At 42.0% G+C, this 19,608-nt stretch overlaps 1 protein-coding gene across 1 annotated transcript in view; it reads right to left on the reverse strand.

Annotated features, from left to right (window-relative positions):
- Positions 1 to 9,443: 9,443 nt before the first annotated feature.
- The window catches only part of Snrnp40 (small nuclear ribonucleoprotein U5 subunit 40), a 35,375-nt gene continuing 25,210 nt past the window's right edge, over positions 9,444 to 19,608 (reverse strand). Inside the window, exons 6-10 of the mRNA XM_005317723.5 lie at positions 19,337 to 19,457; positions 16,595 to 16,677; positions 15,700 to 15,761; positions 10,742 to 10,845; positions 9,444 to 9,961 (exon numbers count right to left, since the gene is read on the reverse strand). Of these exons, the coding sequence (XP_005317780.1) occupies positions 9,912 to 9,961; positions 10,742 to 10,845; positions 15,700 to 15,761; positions 16,595 to 16,677; positions 19,337 to 19,457 (420 nt within the window). The 3' untranslated portion in view covers positions 9,444 to 9,911. The remainder of the gene's footprint in view (positions 9,962 to 10,741; positions 10,846 to 15,699; positions 15,762 to 16,594; positions 16,678 to 19,336; positions 19,458 to 19,608) is intronic.

Here is a 19,608-nt window from a genome sequence, read left to right on the forward strand (position 1 = left end):
ATGCCACCTATTTACTTATTGAAGAGGGAGAGAGATAAAGAGAGAGAGAGAATCCGAAGGACAGAGAGGGTGAGTGAATCCTCTAAGGTCACACAGCACCTTAGAGGTAGAGCTGACTCAAGACTTCTGGGTTCCTTCAATTCATGACTGTGCCAGGCATTGAGCTAGAGCCTTTGGAACCAAGCATGACTAGGACAAGTGCGCTGAGGGAGCTTGGGATGAAGGCAGGGTCCGCACACTGCCAACCTCGCTTATTTCTGTTTCTTTTTTTGAGATGGGGTCTTGCAATGCTGCCCAGGCCGGCCTCAACTCCTGGGTTCAAGCCATTCACCCATCTCAGCCTGCTGAGCCCCGGGAAGTACAGGTGAGTGTCCTGCACTCAGCTGCTTATTTTCTTAAATGCTTCAGCTTCCCCTGTTGCCCTCTCTTGGATGGCATCTGAGTTTGTGGCCCTCGGGTCCATTGGAGAAGCAGAACTCACAAACTGGTAGTCACGAGCCACATACTGAATAGCAATGTGTCTGTGAGGTACAGAAACAGGATGCTGGGAAGAAGGATTAACTTTGCGTGGGTATAGGTAGCGATGAAAAATTCCAGAGGAAAGATGGTGGTTGAAATACAGGTTGTGAGACAGGAGAAGATGCGCAGTGTGTCCTGTGAGGTGCACTTCCGGAGCTGTGGCCCTCTTTTGACTTCTGCCCAGCCCATACTTGCACTTCCTATTGCTTCCTTAGTACCCACCCCTCTCCAAACAGCTTCCTGCAAAATCCCAAGCCTGGAGCAAATCTGAAAAGGGGGAAAAAGGCTCAGGAGAGGAAAGAAGGGTTGGGGGAAAAGGCTGGGTGCCTGTAATCCAGCTACTGAAGCGGAGGCAGGAGGATCGCAAGTTGGAGGTCAGCCTCTGAAACTTAGTGAAACCTTTTCTCAAAAAACTGGGGTGTAAGCTCAGTGGTAAGGCACTTCTAGGCTTCATCCCCAGCACTGGGGGAGTAGGGGTGGGGAGGGAACGGTTGAGAACAGGAAGAGCATAAGATGGACTGTATATGGACTAGCTGAGTCAAGGTCAAGGCATCTTAAATAGCTCTGATGGTGGGAAAGTTTGTGGAAACTTGCTCTTTTCATCCGGGGCTGTGGGATGCAGAGTCTCCAGCCTCTGTGCTGACAGCCAAGACAAATCTTCTTTCCACCAGGCCTTGGAGGCCACATGGGTTTTCAGTTCAAGTCTGCCCAGAGGCCAGCTGAGCTGGGGACATTGAGAGATGAGAAAAGGGCCTCTCCAATCGGCCTCATACTGCCATTGGGCCTTCATTATGCTGCACTGGTTTGTCCAGGGGCCAACAGGGGATAGGAAGACAGATGGAGTCCGCTCGGGCCTGGCCCCTCAGCAGGTTCCAAGTGCCCCAACGATATTCTCAATTTCTGGCTGGCTCTCTTGTCATTTTCCATAAGCCCTTTCCCAGATGTCCCTCCTCGCAAACAGGCCAGAGAGTCCTGAGATTACCATGTTAGAGTCTGAAGACAAACGCCATCTTAAGGCACATAAAACAGTAGAGCTGAAAGAACCCTGGAGGACGCCTCCTGTGTGAGCAGTTCCCAAATGTCAGGGCACCGAACACCTGCATCAGCCCCACACCAGCTCGGCAGAGCAGTCTCTGGGGTGGGACCTCGTTATGGGTATTTTTAATACACTCCCCAGGGATTCTGATGAGCGGTTCTAATCCTCTGAATCAGCATACCTCAGGAGTTCCTATCAAATGGTCCCCTGGTTTCTGCTTGCACAACTCCAGAGATGAGGGACTCCCTCCCATTCGCCCTGTGGACAGCTCTGATTCAGTCGCTTTCTTTGTTGAATATAAATCTGCTCTCTTATAATTCATTTGTCTTGGTTCTGCACTTTGAGGCATCAATAAAAGCATTCTTTTCCAAGGTGGCTTTAAAAAAATTCTTTTAAATTATTCTGGAACTGGGGATTTAACCTAGGGTATTCTATCACTGAGCTACATCCCCAGTCTTTTTTTAGTTTGAGACAAGATTTTGTAGTTACCCAAGCTGGCCTCACACTTGTGATCCTCCTGCCTCAGCCTCCCATGTAGCTGGGATTACAGGACTACACCACCACGCCTAGCCTAAGGGAGGATTTTGATGTTTAGAGACACAATCCTATCTGTCGTCTCTGGTTCCCATATCTGTTCCCCACAATGACTTCCTGAGAGGACACCCAGGACCCAAATCATCTGTGATGGAACTACAGCACAGAGTAACAAGAAATTTTGGTGGCTCTGTTTCCATAGGGTGAAGCCAAAGCTGTCCATCTGGCTTTCAAGACTCTTTGTATTTTATCTCCAACAATTTCAAGGAGCCTGCTCATCTATACTGCCTCGCATGATATTACCACCAGGCACCGCGTGACATTTTTGGATGAACTAAGGGATCTGGTGATCTGTGCTGTTGTCCACGTTATTCCCACTACCTAGATGGTCTTTGCTCTTACCCTTAGCTCCCTCTTCTCTACAGTTTCTAGTCCTCCTGTAAGGCTCACCTCAGGTGTCATCTCCTCAATAAAGCTTTCCCTAACTCCTCCCTGGGTACTGCATTCTAGTTTATAGGTAGGCCTTTGACACCCTTTTCTAGGTTGTACTAAAACTGCTTGTTTATATCTTGTTCTAAAACAAGTACATGAGAAGACAGAAAGCAGGGGATAAATGTGGTATATCTTCCTGGAGTGTCAATTTTACTTGATGCTCAGTGATTTAAAGCATTTTTTAATATAAAACAAGCACAGCTATTCTATGACATACATGTACACATATATGTACAGTCAACTTCATGGGGAACAAGGACAGGGCGGGGGAGGGACTGTACTAAGTGAAGAGAAAAAAGAGTCACAATAGCCAAATGCATACAACTTAATTGATTCCAGAGTGAAAAATAGCTACAAAAGTTTTCAATGCTGGGGAAAATTTGATATGATCATTGAATGGCATTGAGAAATTGCTGTTTAGTTTTCTTTTTTTGGTACCAGGGATTGAACTCAGGGGTGCTTAACCACCAACCACATCCTTGGCCCTTTTTATGATTTTTATTTTGAGACAGAGTCTCACTAAGTTGCTGAGGCTGGCTTTGAACTTGCAATCCTCCTGCTTCAGCCTCCTGAGTTGCTGAGATCACAGGCATGCACCACTGTGCCCGGCTAGAATTATTGAAATCAGGTGGAATACATGTATATTCTGTCTATAGATGTTCAATATACTAATCTTTCGATCTTAAAATTTCAAAATAAAAAAGGGGATGAGGGCTGGGGGTGTGGCTCAGTGGTAGTGCACACACTTAGCATAAGTAAGGCTCTGGGCTTAGTTACCAGCAGAGAAAGAAAGAAAAAGAAAGAAAGGAAGGAATGAAGGAAGGGAGGGAGGAACGAGACAGACTCTGAATAAGCCAAAGCACTAGCTACATAGGCATGTGGCCTTGGGAACATTCCATCTCCTCTCAGTTTCCTCTCTGTAAAGAGATGTTGGAAGGATGACCCGAAGATCTACCTACAAGGTCATTTTCCAACCTATGCTGTTCTTGGGGCTTTTTTCTTCTCCTGGTGCTGGTGCTGGGGATCAAACTGGGGCCTCATGAATGCTGGACAAGTGCTCTATCCCTGAGCCCCAGCCCCAGCCCTGTACTTGGGCCTTTTTTTTTTTTTAATACATTTTTTTTGAATAAACTTTCCCTTCTTTTTTTTTTAATATTTATTTTTTTTCGGCAGACACAACATCTTTGTATGTGGTGCTGAGGATCAAACCCGGGCCGCACGCATGCCAGGCGAGCGCGCTACCGCTTGAGCCACATCCCCAGCCCAATACATTTTTTTTTAGTTGTTGATAGACCTTTATTTTATTTATTTACATGCAGTGCTGAAAATCGAACCCAGTGCCTCACTCATGGCCAGGCAAGCATGCTACCGCTGAGTCCCAGCCCCAGCCCTGTACTTGGGACTTTGAAGGATAGTCAGGAACTTTTTTTTTTTTTTTTTTAATATAAAGTCCCAAAACTACCAGGCAGAGATGATCATGGTGGCTCTCTGGCTGAGCTCCTAAATTTAAGCTCAGAAGAGGCTTTAAAAGTGCTCTGAGGGGCTGGGGTTGTAGCTTAGTGCTTGAGTGCTTGCCTCACATATGTGAGGCATTGGGTTCTATCCCCAGCAACACATAAACAAACAAACAAACAAATAAGGATATTGTGTCCATCTACAACTTAAACAATAAATAAGTACAAGTGCTCTGAAATTCACATGGAGCTTGGCATCACAGGCAAAGTTGACTGGCCAGGCTTCAGGCTGCCCTCCTGGCTGTAGTCACAGCCACAGGCAGCACCAGTGTTCCCAACTTCCACTATCCTTTTTTTTTTTTCCCCCCAAAAAAACCACTGAGGCTGCCTCTGAGATTTTGATTTAATTTGGTCTGGGATAAGGGCCTAAGCATCTGATTTTTTTTTTTTTTAAAGATGGACACAATATCTTTATTTACTTTATTTATTTATTTTTTATGTGGTGCTGAAGATCTAACCCACTGCCTCACATGTGGGAAGCAAGCTCTCTACCGCTGAGCCATAACCCCAGCCCCTAAGCATCTGGATTTTAAAGGTGATTCTAATGTGCATTCAAGGTTAGGGGTCAATAAGGCCCCAGCTTGGCTGACAACCTGGCTTTGCCAATTACCAGCTGGATGATCTTGGGCAAGTTACTATTGCCCCTTGTGTGAGTATCAAGTCAGATATGGCACATATCTGACACTGAGCCAAAGAGAATGGCTAACAGTTAAGGACAACTATTGACCAAAAAGAAGCAGCCTCTGAAGTTCCCCTAGGAAAGATTGAAACATTCTGGGTTTGTAAAACCGATCTCAAACACACAACAGAATTACCTGGAGGTCTTAAAACAGATTACCAAACACCTCTCTCCCACAGAGTTGTTTTTTTTTTCCTTTCCTTTTTTTTTTTTTTTTTTTGGCATGGTGCTAGGGATCAAATCCAGGGCCTTGGGCACACTAGGTAAGACCTCTGCCACTGAGCTACACCCCTAGTCCCACTTTCTGATTCAGTAGGTCTCAGTGGGGCTCTAGAATTTGTACTTTTAGCAAGTTCTCAGGTGCTGCTGCTCTTGCTGTTCCAGAGTCACTGTTGTAATGCAGGGCTTCTCCACAGCCCACAGTGACATTTTGGAGCAGCTAATTCCTTGTGCATCCCCGCTCTCTAGTCTCTACCAGAGAAGATCACTATGGCTGAGGGGTAAAGACAACTAACTGGCCTGCGGGTAGACCTGGAACTCAGACTGGGCTTCGTTTGGTCTCCTAGGAATAGGGGTTGTTGAAGTTAAGTCTGGTTTTCTCCCTTGTCCTGGGACACTAGTTGTTAAGCTCCAAAGTCTCTAGATTCGTTTTTGTTTCTTTGGTACTAGGGATTGAACCCAGGGCCTCATGCATACTAAGCACATGCTCTACCCCTAACCACAGCCCAAATCTCCTGCAAGTAGCAATCCTGTCATAACCCAAATAATATAACATCCTTCTTAAAGGCTCAACTGCCTGCAACCCCAAATTGCTGAGAGCTCTTTCACCAGCTTCCCAACCCCCACATTGAGATATTATTAATAAGCAGCAGACTCTAGGTCTATCAGTGAGAAAGAAGCAAATACTTTAGCTACTAACCAGAACTATAACCAGGTGATGCTTGTCTTTGAAGCCAGCAGTCCTGCCTGTGATCTGCTTACTGGGAATTGCAGCCACCTGGTCCTGTCTCCCTACAGGACTCATCCTTGTGCACCTCTACCATGCAGGTCTCCAGGGATTCACATCTCCCACTTAAAAAGGGGTCACCCATCCCTGCACGACCAAGGGAAACAGGTGAGGGAAAATAATAGCATCCACCTGTGTTCTGATTGGTTAGTCTGTAAATAAATTGCTTAGGGGGTTAGGACCAAATGGGGTGGGGGTTATAGGCTAGGGGAAAAAAATAATTACACTGGAGAGGTCAAACAAAGGAAAAAATAACACAAAAATATACCTCCCTAACAATTCAGCCCACCAGAAGCCACCCAGCAAAGGAGGAAAAAAAATAAAAAAACAACAAAAAAAATTTTTTTTTTTTTTTTGCTCTTTAAGTGCCAACAGTATTAAGCGCTAGAGACTGTAGAAGTCATAAAGGGAAATTAACTGAAAACCAGAGATGCCATTACTCATTCGGGAGCAATCTCTCTCTCCCAAAGTGAGAACACAATTTGCACCCTCTGGGGATGTTTTATACTCAAATCTTTTTTCCCCAGGCTGGGCTGGGACTTCTCTTCAAATCCTAAGTGGCACTGCTATTTCCTGCTAGTAGCTCCACCCAGCCACTTGAACAAGGCACTTGGAGGACTGCAGAGGCTGAGGTCAGAGGAGAGCCCTAGCAGGTTGTAACATCTCATGAATTGGTGGGTTTCCAAAGTGCAGTGTCAAGGTTCAAGCCTGGTTTTATCCCAAGCCAAGAAAGGTGAGAGGGGTGGAAGGGACTGCCCCCCCCCCCCAAACCTCAGCGACTCAGCGACTCAGGAGGTTTGCAAGTTTGTAGCCAGTTTTGGCAACTTGATGAGACCCTGTCTCAAAGCAAAAAATACGCAAAGGGATGGCAGTGTATTTCAGAGGTAGAGCACCTCTAAGTTCAATCCTCAGTATCACAAAAAATGAAAAAATAAATTGAGACATGTGAACCTGGTGCTTTAACAAAGGATTAGGGAGTCACCTGTGATAATCTGGGGACACAAAGAGCAGGCAGCTTTTATGCCATGTTTGGCCATCTCTTCTGAATAACTTTCTCAGGCCAAAGTCTGAGAGTCACCATTCCCTCTGGATATCTCACAGTACTTTGTATATTACAGGTTCCAAGTGAAGAAGCCAATTTCATTTTGTTTAACCTAGTTTTTCTCAAATTTACCTGAGCATGACATCTTTATGCTTCAATGTACGTATCAACCTACGTGGGGCTTGGTGTTGTGTGGAGTACATACACTCTAGGAAATGCAGGATCCAGTACCTGCTCAAGCTCTCCGGGATTTGGCTCCAACTCAATTCTTCAACTGTTTGCTGTTCCCCATCTCTAATCACACTCAAGTCCTTTGGTTCCTGAAATGTACCATGCATTCAAGCTCCTGCCTGCTGTTTCTTGGAATGTGCAAGTTTTTTGTCCACCTGGCAAGCCTGGCTCATTTTCTACATCCCAACTCAAGCATAATCACATAATCTGTGAAATTTCCTCATCTCTCCTAGGCACAATAAATTGCTTCCTCCTGGGTTTCCAGTGCACTTTATTCAAACTTCATTCACTGTATTAAAAGTAATTGGTTTGAGAGCTTTACCATCCTGCTGCTTCCTTCATTAATGAGTTAAATAAATCTCTGGCATGTGCTCACTTAAAAAAAAGTAGTTGATATGAGATAGTCTTTTCTACTAGTTTGTACATTTCTCAAGATGGCAAGCAGCAGGGCACGGTGGCACATGCCTGTAATCCCAGCAGCTTGGGAGGCTGAAGCGGGAGGATTGTGAGTTCAAAGCCAGGCTCAGAAAAAGTGAAGCACTAAGCAACTCAGTGAGACCCTGTCTCTAAATAAAATAAAAAATAGGGTTTGAACTCAGTGCCCCTGAGTTCAATTCCCAGTACCAAAAAAAAAAAAAAAAAAAAAAAGGACAATATCTCATTTGTCTCTTTTTTAAAAAATATTTTTTAGTTTTAGGTGGACACTTTATTTTTATGTGGTGCTAAGAATTGAACCCAGTGTTTCACTCATGCTAGGCGAGTGCACTACCACTTGAGCCACAGCCCCACCCTCTCATTTATCTCTTTCCTCAGCAACAACTACCACACCTGTCACAAAACAGGGATTGGTGTTTGTTGGAAGATTATGCCACAAATCCAGGGTAATATAAATTCAAGTTTGTGAGAAAAGTATAAAATTAAACATGTTCAGAATATGTTGGAGATGTGAAGACCTTTTTTTGACATTAGGAGATTCAGAAAAAACATTCACTACTCAGAGCCAGATGGGATTCGTCAGAGCCTGTTTGAATGTGGGCACAGTCACTTGGAGACCCTGGGATATAGTAACCTGCCTTAGTTGTAGAAGACAGATATTAACATTTCTTTTTTTTTTTTTAGAGAGAGGAGGGGGGGGAGAGAGAGAGAGAGAGAGAGAGAGAATTTATTTATTTATTTATTTTAGTTATCGGCAGACACAACATCTTTGTTTGTGGTGCTGAGGATCGAACCCGGGCCGCACGCATGCCAGGCGAGCGCCCTACCGCTTGAGCCACATCCCCAGCCCCAGATATTAACATTTCTTCTTCTTCTTTTTTTTAACCAGGGATTAAACCCAGAGATGCTTAACTACATCCCCAGTACCCCCTACCATTTTTTTAAAAAAAATTTTTGTGGTTGTAGATGGACAGAATGTCTTTGTTTATGTGGTGCTGAGGACTGAACCCAGTGGCTCACACATGCCAGGCAAGTACTCTGCCAATGAGTTACAGCCCCAGCCCTGCCCAGTCACTTTTTAAATATTTTATTTAGAGACAGGGTCTGGCTGAGTTGCTAAGTGCCTCAATAAGTTGCTGAGGCTGACTTTGAACTTGTAATCATCCTGTCTCAGCCTCCCAAACTACTGGGATTATAGGCATGTGCCACCATACCCGGCAATAACATCTCTTAATATCCCTGTCAGTGTAGGAAAAAGCAGACAAGTAAACAGAATCATAAAGTCTCAGACACAGTCATGACCAAGTTCCATCAAAACATTTGCATATTCCATCTGAGTTATGAAGCAGTATTCCAGCCAATGTCATTTCTACCAGAAAAGATCACTGCAAGTCTGTTCACTTCAGGAGCCCACAGTACAGGGACTGCTTCTCAGAAAAGTGCTTTGTGTAGGAGGAAGAGAAGACATTTGTGTACAAGTGCAAAAGAGCCAGGTTCTTTTAGATCTTATCACTTCTAGTTGGAGGAAGGCATTTGTTACTGATAAATTATTATTCTGTTTATCATTTTCAAGGGAATGAGGAAACCTAAAAACATAGAAAAGGGGGAAAAAGTCCCAAGTAAACATCTTCTCTGAAGTCTCCACCCCTTATCCAAAGTACTGGGAATTGAACACAGGATACTCTACCACTGAGTTACATTCCTATCCCTTTTATTTTTGAGACAGGGTCTTGTCAAGTTACTCAGGGGTCTCACTAAGTTGCTGAGGCTGGTCTTGAACTTGAGATCCTCCTGCCTCATCCCTCTGAGTTGCTGGGATGACAGGTATGCGCCACCACGCCTGGCTTTTCTTTGAAGTTTAAATGGATTGTATCCCCTGGCCACAACACGCTCTGCTCTGATTTGTAGCAAATCAAGCCTCAAAGAAAAGAGAGCAATAAATTCAATCCCATGGCTCTTGTAAAAAGGCATCTATTTGGCTTTTAATACAAAATGACTCAGATACATAGAAATAAAATATCATACAAGCCAGTTAACTGAATTAAAAACAAAACAACCAAGCCCATCCAACGAATTTCAGTTGATATTCCCTGCCTTCTGCCCAGATTAGAAAACAGGTAACTGCAAACCAAATGTCTGTCCCTTTGAAGAAATCTTATTTAAAAAAAAAAATAAAATAAAAAGGCAGGAAAGGAGAAACCAGTCCCTGAAATCTGGCAGGTGGTGTTAGAGGCTACTGGGAGCTTGCCTCAATCATCCTGACACATAGAGTACAAGTGGTGGTTGGAATATGGACACCACCTCCTCTCTGTCTTGCTAGTAATGGTCATCTGAAGGGAGATCAGCCTGGGCACAATTTGACGCCAATTATGCAGCCTGAGGTCTCAAGGTCAAGCAGTCCTGGAGTCTTCCATTCCACAGCTTCACTGAATCTCTCCCATGTACAGTCTCTTGTCACTGGATGCTGAAAGAACTGAGGTAAAAGAACAGAGAAGACAACTGGAAATAATGAAGGCTCAAGGAGACTGGGGTGCTCAAGGGCTCTTGTGTCAAGAGCCAATTTTGGTATATAAGAGCAATTGGATGTAACTTGAATTCCCCTTCTAAACAGCATCTACAGGAAATTGTAGTCTGGCTTTTCAATCCAAGTCCTCCCAAAACCATGAGTTTGACTGTACCGTGAGGAATACATTGTCAGGCTCAAAATTCTGATGTCCCTTGTCAGTCAAACCCCAAGGAAAAGATCTTCCTAGTTACTTTAGGAGACAGGAAGTGATCTATAACCATAGTTTTGTAAATGTGCTTCTGTTTGTTAAGCCCCGGAGAAAGTTACATTTTCTCCTTAAAGTTAAGTTGCAATTTATATCTAAATATTCAGAAATATCATTTTGCCTGTGATCCCAGCAAAGGGAGGTTGAGGCTCAAGTATGGGGCCAGCCTGGGCAACGCTGCAAGACCCTGCCTCAAAAAACCAATAACAATAAAACCCCCATGATTCTATTATCCCAATATACCACAGAAGCACAGATCTGAAGTAAGTAAATGCAAAAAAAACTATAAAAATAGGCTAACCTACCTTCCCTTGAGATAGAGAAGAAAAATGGAACATTATTCCTACCCTTGTCACTTAGGACAGCAACTGTGAGATAGTCACTGATACTTAGAAGGGCCGTTTTTATGGAAATTCACATTTCTATCTCTGTATTCCCAGGCCGGCCCTGGAGAGATTCCCCCATACTGAGGACAGACTTACTGATGGGCTCATCAGGATGGAAAGCCACTTCATTGATGGAGCCAGCATGGCCAGGCAGCTTATACAGAATTCTTCTGCTTGTGGTATCCCACACATACACAAACCTGCAAGTATCAGGAATAGCAAGGATCAGGCCTTCTAGAGGTGGGCTAGGGCAGAGGCATGGCTCCTTAATGGAAAAGGAAACCATGCTATTTTATTACTCCAAATTTACTGAGTTGCATTCTGGCTTTTAGAAGCTAAGACAGAGGCTGAAGGTGTAGCTCAGTGGTAGAGCACTTGCCTAGAAACTAGGAACAAGGTTTGAGTGAAGACATGGACCCTGATCTTGAAGAACTCAGTAAATGGGAATAGCTTAAAAATATAAGCTTTATCAAACATAGCCTCTAGAATGGGAGAGGTCTTGGAGAAGAAACAATTTTTCCTATGAACCCCACATAAAAACCTTCCTCAAAGAGCATCAAATATAATTAGGCTACAGTTAACTTTAAAATCATTCAGGAATGTCTTAAAAGTAAACTGATTTATTGCAGGTTGGGAGATCAAGTATAACTTCTTACTACTGTACTTAAACCACTGTACTTTAGTATTTATTGTATTTAACTTTTAGTATTGTACTCAAAGCTGAGCCCAGAAGAGAAATGGGAAATTTCAACTATATAAACATAAGCAGAAGTCTTAATATATATTCCAGGATTCACCTCCCTTAACACCTTCAAACATCCTGGTTAAAACACCACCACCAACAACAACAAATTTTCTTTGACCCTCAACCCTGCCTGAGTCATTTTAGGTAAAGGGCAAAATAGTTACCATCTTCATATGGTTGGTGGTTTGAAGCAGTTATTAGTAGGACTTAAAAACATTTATTCATATATTTGTTTCAATAAAAAATACACTTGTACTTGAATATAAAGTTCCTAGCTCTTGGGCCTGAGGATGCAGCTCAGTGGTAGAGCATATGTTTATTAGCATGTGTGAAATCATAGGTTTCATCTCCTACATCACAAAAACAAAAAAAGCAGGCCTAGTTCTGATATAACTTTGGGTATAAATACAAGTAAATGCTAGGCTTGATGGCACAAGCCTATAATACCAGCAACTCAGGTGGCTAAGGCAGGAGGATTCCAAGTTCAAGGCCAGCCTCAGTGACTTACTGAGACCCTGTCTCAAAATAAAAAGGGCTAAGGATGTAGCTCAGTGGTAAAATACTCTTGAGTTGACTTCCCTGTACAAAACACAAAAAACAAAAAAGCACATAAATAAGAGCTGCTTTTTTTTTTTTTTTTTTGAGAGAGAATTTTAATACTTATTTTTTAGTATTTGGTGGACACAACATCTTTGTTTGTATGTGGTGCTGAGGATCCAATCCGGGCTGCACGCATGCCAGGAGAGTGCGCTACCGCTTGAGCCACATCCCCAGCCCTGCTTTTTGTTTTTTAAAAATATTTTTAGTTGTATATAAGCACAATACTTTAATTTTTATGAAGTGTTGAGGATTGAACCCAGGAAGTCCTCTACCACTGGACCACAACCCCAGACCAATAAGAGCTTCTTTATTATTGAGCTCTCACAGGTGAGGCTCCATAGCCATAGTAAAAGTTCCAAGCAAGGTGGAAGAAGTGGTAATCTCATCTGTCTAGATTTTTTGGCACCCGTGTTCATGCTCTCTGCGCTTTTTTCCTGCCATGCTCAAATAACTAGTCTTCATTCATCATGGTAAGGGCAGTGTGTGGGGGGGGTGGTTAAAGAGTATGAGTGCTGTTTCACCAGAAGCCAGAAAGACCTGGGTTCAAGTCTCAGTGCAGCTACTTATTTATTTATTTTTTTTAAAGAGAGAGTGAGGGGGGGGACAGAGAGGGGAGAGAGAGAGAGAGAGAGAGAGAGAGAGAGAGAGAGAGAGAGAGAGAATTTTTAAATATTTATTTTTTCTTAGTTCTCGGTGGACACAACATCTTTGTTTGTATGTGGTGCTGAGGATCGAACCCGGGCCGCACACATGCTAGGCAAGCGCGCTACTGCTTGAGCCACATCCCCAGCCCCAGTGCAGTTACTTATTAGCTAAGTAAATTTAATAATTGAACGTTTCTGAGCTTTTTTCCTTGTTCTGTTGCAAAGTGTTTGGCACACAGTATTAATGATGGCTGTTGCTATTAGGAGTACATTTGCTATCAAGCTACAATCACAAGAAACCCATGGGCTGAATCAATCCTTCCTGGACCAGCCTGGCCAGTCTCTCTGTGTCCTTACCAGGGGTGTTAAGGTTTTAGGTCTGAAGACGAGGAGGTGATTTCTAAGTAGAAAGGCAGAGCTTGGCAAACCCAGGCCCAGCTGAAGTGCAGTTTCCTGAAAAGGAAGGCTAGATTCCCAGGCACATGAAAGACGGCAGAACCCTAGATCTCCAAGGGTTTACTTCAAGGCCTCATTCTTGATGGCTGCCAATTAGATGCTAAATTTAGAGGGATTCCTTGCTTTTCCTCAGTGTAGCATGGCAACATTCAGTAGGAACCAGGTCCTTATGTAACAGTGCTGCTTGCTGACTTGGGGCTAATTGGCGAGGTGGCCTGTAAAATCTGGACAACCCCAGCAGGGAGAGGGGCAGGCTTTACTCAGGCCAGAGCTTCCACATATAAAATTTAAAGGAATAGAGAGGAGGAAAAGGGAGAAGGAAGGACACTACATATCAGAAAGGGCCAATGTTAGAAACAAACCATTCTTGTCAGGGAAAGGGGCATATGTAAATACAATTTAAAGAGACCATGCCAAGTTACTCCTGTAACCCCAGTGACTTGGGAGGCTGAGGCAAGAGGATCACAGGTTCAAGGCCAGCTTGGGCAACTTAGTGAGACCCTGTCTGTCCCCTTTATTATTCTCCTCCTACCCGAAAAAAATAAGACTTACCAATCTTCCCTTTGAATTCTAGTGGTATTGGGGATTGAACTCAGGAACTTATGCATCCTGGGCAAGTGCTCTACCACTGAGCTACATCCCCTGCACCCTGTTCCATAATTTAAAAAGACTAATTGTATAAGAAAGACACTGCTGAAAAGTATACAAAACTACTTTGAATGGTTCTTAGTCTGTAAAGAATGAAAGATACTAGGCTGGAGTTGTGGCTCAGTGGTAGAGCGCTTACCTAGCATGTGTGAGACTCTGGGTTCTATCTTCAGCACCACATAAAAATAAATACAATAAAGGTATTGTGTTTATCTACAACTAAAAAATATTTTTTAAAATATTTTTAATATTTTAATGCAAGATAGCTTAGTCTGTTAAGGTCTTTTTTTGACCACTGAAAATCTTTTTTAGATTCCCGCTTCAAGGCAGCTCTCTATACCACCTGGACTAACCCCTTCCCCTCAAAAAACAAAAACAAAAACAAAACAAAAAAACCCCACAAAAAACAAAACCTGATTAATTCTCCATCTTTCCTGCCATTAAACTTGTTAGGAAAACAAAAAAGTGGACTTTGAATGTTTCAAGTATGTTCAGTTAATCACAAGGTGTGGGGCAGACCACGGTGAAGCTTCTCCAGGCAGGGCTAGGGTTCCAAGAAGGAAAACCTAAAACATGATAAAAGCTTTGGCAAGCTTGGGAAAGGGTTCGAATTTATAGATGATGCGCTTATTTCAGCAGGGTAGTAGTAGAATATCCGAAGGGGATAAGAGTGAGGTTAAGTGAAAAAGAGTAAACACATTGCCCAATGAAAGCTAAAATCTGAATCTGCCACCAGAAGATCTCATTCTTTACTATTCCACCTGGACATCACTATTCAACCTGATTCCCTTCAAAGTATAGGCCACTACAGACACACCAAATACAATAGTATCTGATGGAAGAATTTCCTCACGCAAGCCACATAATGGGCCAGTTAAATTCATACTTAAGAAAGTCTCACTTGCTGGATATGGTGGCAAATGCCTGTAATCCTAGTCACTTGAGAGGCTGAGGCAGGAGGATCCCAAGCTTGAGACCAATCTTAGCAACTTGTCTCAAAAGTTGCCCCTGGCAGCTGCCACATATTGCTGAGTTGTTATGTGGGGTAGAATCTGACTACCACCTTTGGGTTAGTAATTCATTCATATAATATTAACAAGTGCTTAGTATAAGATAATGCAGGGGCTGACAAGACTTCCCTGGGTTCACAGAGATGACTAAGATTCATTCCCTGAGTTCTGGGTGCAAATAATTTAGTAGGGTTGCCCCATAATATCTGTCTGGTTGTGAGGTGTAATAAATACTAATAAGGATTAGATGAACGAAGTGTTATGTTAACTACAGCAAAAAGTAATTAGTTATGCCCAAGAGTTAAGAGAGGAAAGTCCAGGGAACAGTTAAAGATACAACACAGGGCTGGGGGTATAGCTCATCGGTAGAATGCCCACCTTGCACGTGTGAGGCACTGGGTTCGATCCTCAGCACCACATAAAAATAAATAAAGATACTGTGTCCAGCTACAAAAAAAAAAAAAAAAAAAAAAAAGATACAACACAGGGGTGGTTACTAGAAAGGTAAGGGAGCTTGGATAATGGAAGACTGGGTATGAGACAGAACCCAAGTTGAGAATGCAGAAGGGTTAGAATACAGAGTTTCATGTGAGTGCAGCATTGTTGTGATGGTCAGAGAGATGAGTACTTAATATGTGTTGAAACAAAGTGAAGCAGCAGAAGAATCTCATGAGAGACTGGGAAAATTATGAGACTGAATTTTACTTTGATGGCAATGTGAATCCAACAGGATAAAGAAATGGTTGACCTTCTAGGTCTAAACTATCCAAGGAAGAGAGAAATAACGTGTTTGTCCAACATGCTTTTTAAATCTTTCATACTGCAAATGGCTTCATCTCCAAGTACAGCTATAACTCTGGCTGCTCTAGTCCATAACTGCATGTCATGTATTAAACATGAGAAGACCTGCAGAGCTACATCATTCTCTACCCCACACCCAGTAATCCTTACCTGTCGGCTGAGCCAGCTGCTATTTTGCTTCCATCAGGTGACCAAGAACATCTCAGGAGATTCTATAATGATGAATAAGCAAGAATTTATTGAATGGTAACATATCAAATTTCCCTTTGCCACACCCAAGAATCACTGGGAGATTTTAAGCATCCTAACTGGACTTTTAAAATTATTCTCCCCAGAAAGATGATCAGCAATTATCTTATTTTCTATGGACCACAAATAAAATACTTCATTATTTTATACCATATAAATACTAACTAGAAAATGCTTAGTAAGTTATGTTAGATTAGACATGGCAACAAAATTTGTTTTGCCAATAAATGGAGGCCTCCTTTGCTCGATTTATCTTGATCCTCATTAAATTTCCCCCCTCTTGTTCTTCTTATTATTTTTTTTAATTTAATCTTTATTAACCAGCCGTTTCCAACAGAGCTGACCTGGGAATTTGAGGGTTTAAGAGAAATTTCTGTCTCTCACAAATTGGGGCATGGTGCTGACTGAGAAGAGGGATATATTTCCAGGGTTCTAACACATGGTCACTGGGAAGGTAAATGAAACAATTTGGATAACAGCCATGGGAGCCTGGGTCCCTTATAGAACATTGATCTAAAAGGGTTGAAGATCCTATGGAATAAAAGAAAAACCAGGAGTGTCCTTGTTGAGGGTGGACTGATATTAGAAGCTCTCAGATTGAGAGCTGGCTTCATCGCTATCTGGCTATGTGTCTTCTGTGATATTCTTCTATTAGTTTTATTTTTGGTAAGAACAACTTTGATAAAGAACAGCCACTAGAATGCAGCCCATTCTTAGCATTCTTTAGCCTTAGCATCACCTGAAATGTTTTTGGAATCAAATAGACAATAAAACCCCTTTGCTATGTAGCACTCACCTTTTCAAAGTTGTGCACATTTCCTTGAAATATCTTCACACACCTCTCTTTGGGGGCAAATGGTCGGACATCCCAGACCCGCACTGCAAAACAAATTTTACCAATTAACCAACCAAACCAAACATGAGCCAGAGAATTCCTGAGAACTCAAATGAAACTAGTATCATGCTAATGACAAACACTGCCTCCTGGCTATTGGTGGTCCAACAGGCACATTGCTACCTGTTAAGGCTCTTTTATTTTTCAAATGGGAATATAATGCATCAAAGTTCTATTAACTGGTGTTAAGGGCACTTTTCCTCACAGAGGAAAGTGAGGGGTAGGAAGAAGAAATGGCAAATACATTGTTGAGGAATTGCAACAGAATGCAGCTGCTTGTGATAATAATTTCAAATAATTCCTCTGTCAACTCTGAGTCACAAAACTCAAACTTTGATATAACAATCAAAATACCAATGACTATTGTAAAAATGAGTCTATAAAAACCAAAGTTAATATTTATGTTTTATAATTTTTCTCATTTGGACACAGGAGAGTCTAACCTTGAACAAGGTCAAATACAGCAAGAGAAAACTGTATTAAAAAATTAGAAAAGGTGAACTTTGTTCCCAGCACCCCAGAAGCTGAGGATAGACTCTAGGATCTCACACATGCTAAGCAAGCATTCTCCTATTGAGTAACATCCTCAGCCTTAGAAAATGTGAACTCTGAATTTAATTTTAGTTTTCTTGTATATGGGGGTGTTAGGTAAATAGTCAATTATTTGTGTCTTGATTTTCTGCTCTATTAAAAAACAAACAGCTGGCTGCAGTGGCACATGCCTGCAATCCCAGCAGCTTGGGAGGCTGAGACAGGAGAATTACAAGTTCAAACCCAGCTTTAGCAACAGTGAGGTGCTAAGCAACTCAGTGAGACCCTGTCTCTAAATAAAATACAAAATAGGGCTGGGATGTGGCTCAGTGGTTGAGTGCCCCTGAGGTCAATCCTTGGCATCCAAACAAACAGACAAAAAATCACTTTTTTTCTTTTTAGTGGTAATAGAGATTGAGCCCAGTGATACTCTCCCACTGAGCTGTATCCCCAGAACTCTTTATCTTGAGAGAGGGTCTCACTACATTGGCCAGGCTGGCCTCAAGTTTTTGATTCTCCTGACTCAACCTCCTGAATAATTAGGATTACAGGTGTGTGCCACCATACCTGTTGTTTGTTTCCTTCTTTCTTTGAAATAAATAAATCCATTTTAAGAACTGAGCAAGATGATATATGTGGAAAGATTCTAAAAAGTTGGAGGTGATAAAAATAGAGAATTTATAATTTTATTATGTTGCCAAAACCAGAAATTCTTCTTACTATTCTTTTAATAACCACTCACAGAACTTCATTTCTCACTATAAAGGAAGCTAGAATTAGTCAAGGGTAAATCCACTGAATTTGAGATATGCATATAAATATACAATGTAAGCAGTAGCTAATGCTGTTTTAACAGAAGCTAATCTTATAGAGGAATCTGAATGATGTCATTTTATTTGAGTGTGAAAAGGTAATACCAACACTTGGGAGTCAGACAGGCATAAAAAGGCAAAGCTATACATGGAACTTTGCTATTGAGATGATAATGCAGTCAGGAAGTAAGGACTTCCATTCAGTCAACAAATATTTGAGTTTCCATTAAATGCCAGGTACTGTTTTTGCTATAAAATGTCAGTTAGTGCATTTTAGTTCTTGACAAGCCCAAGAACATGATATGGATAGCAGGAGCATTTCCAAACTCCAATATTAAGCACATAATCCCACAACTGCCTTCCTTTTTTGTTATGGTAAACCCATTCTCCCACCCTACAACTAAAAAACCCAAATCAAACAATCAACAAAATAAGCAAAGAAATAGGGCAACAAGAGTTTGTGTGTAAGTCCAGAATGTTGAGGCTATTTTTTTTTTTTTTTCCAGTATTGATGATTGAACCTAGGGCCTCACACATGCTAGGCAAATTGTCTACCAATGAACTCCATCTCCAGCACTTTTTATTTTGAGACAAGATCTTGATAAATTGCTGAGACTGGCCTCTAACTTGTTATTATTCGGTCTGAGCCTCCAAAATAGTTGGGATTACAGTTGTGGGCCACTGTTCCCTGCTCACACTAGGGCTCTTGGAGTAGAGAGGTAAGATACATGGCATACTGGTCTACGATTGCCCAAACTTGGTACTATCTGCAAACATCCGAGAATTGTCTTGACTATTTGGATCATAAAACTCTGATTTTTTTTTCTCATGAAACTAATCAGTTAAAATTTTTCTTGTATTCTTCTTGGATTTACAGTATACCAGAGCAGAAATGGGCCCTAACGAAAAAGGCCCATTTCCTCTAATTTTAATCCATGTAGAAACTGAAGTCCAGAAAGGATAAATATAGTTCAAAGTTGTTTAGGAGCTATAATGGCAGATCTGGGAGTAGCGTCCTAGATTCTTGATCATCTAAAGCTTTTCCCACTACAATATTCTCATTGACTGGTAGACTCTTTGAGCCATCCTTGACTCTTTCCTTGACTTTCATGTATCCCAGTATACATATTTTTTCTTTTTTTGCAGTGCTGGGCACTGAACTTAGGATTTTGGACATACCAGGTTAACATTCTACCACTGAGCTACATCCCCCATACCCCTACACATTTAAAACCCAATGCCCATTTCTTTAGGGTCTACAGAGACTGGGCACTGGGACAGCTTTCCTCTTCAAAGTTACCTGTATTGTCCATTGCATTGGACAAGAGGTAAGAGCCTTCAGAACTTAAACTTAGTCCAGTCACGGAATCTGCATGGCCTCTCATGGTGTAGGTTAGCTTGTTTTGGCGTAGGTCCCAGACCTGCAAAAAACAAAAAAAGTGCTCCCAGAAATCAAACTGAGAAAGAGCAGAGAAAGAGTTATTCAAGAGTCACTTGCTCGGAGAAATTGGTATCCTTTCTTAAAGGGCAAAATATTATTTTAACTACAAAATACAGGATTTCTGTCAAAGA

The sequence above is a fragment of the Ictidomys tridecemlineatus genome, chromosome 11 (genome assembly GCF_052094955.1).
Source record: "Ictidomys tridecemlineatus isolate mIctTri1 chromosome 11, mIctTri1.hap1, whole genome shotgun sequence".
NCBI lineage: Eukaryota > Metazoa > Chordata > Mammalia > Rodentia > Sciuridae > Ictidomys > Ictidomys tridecemlineatus.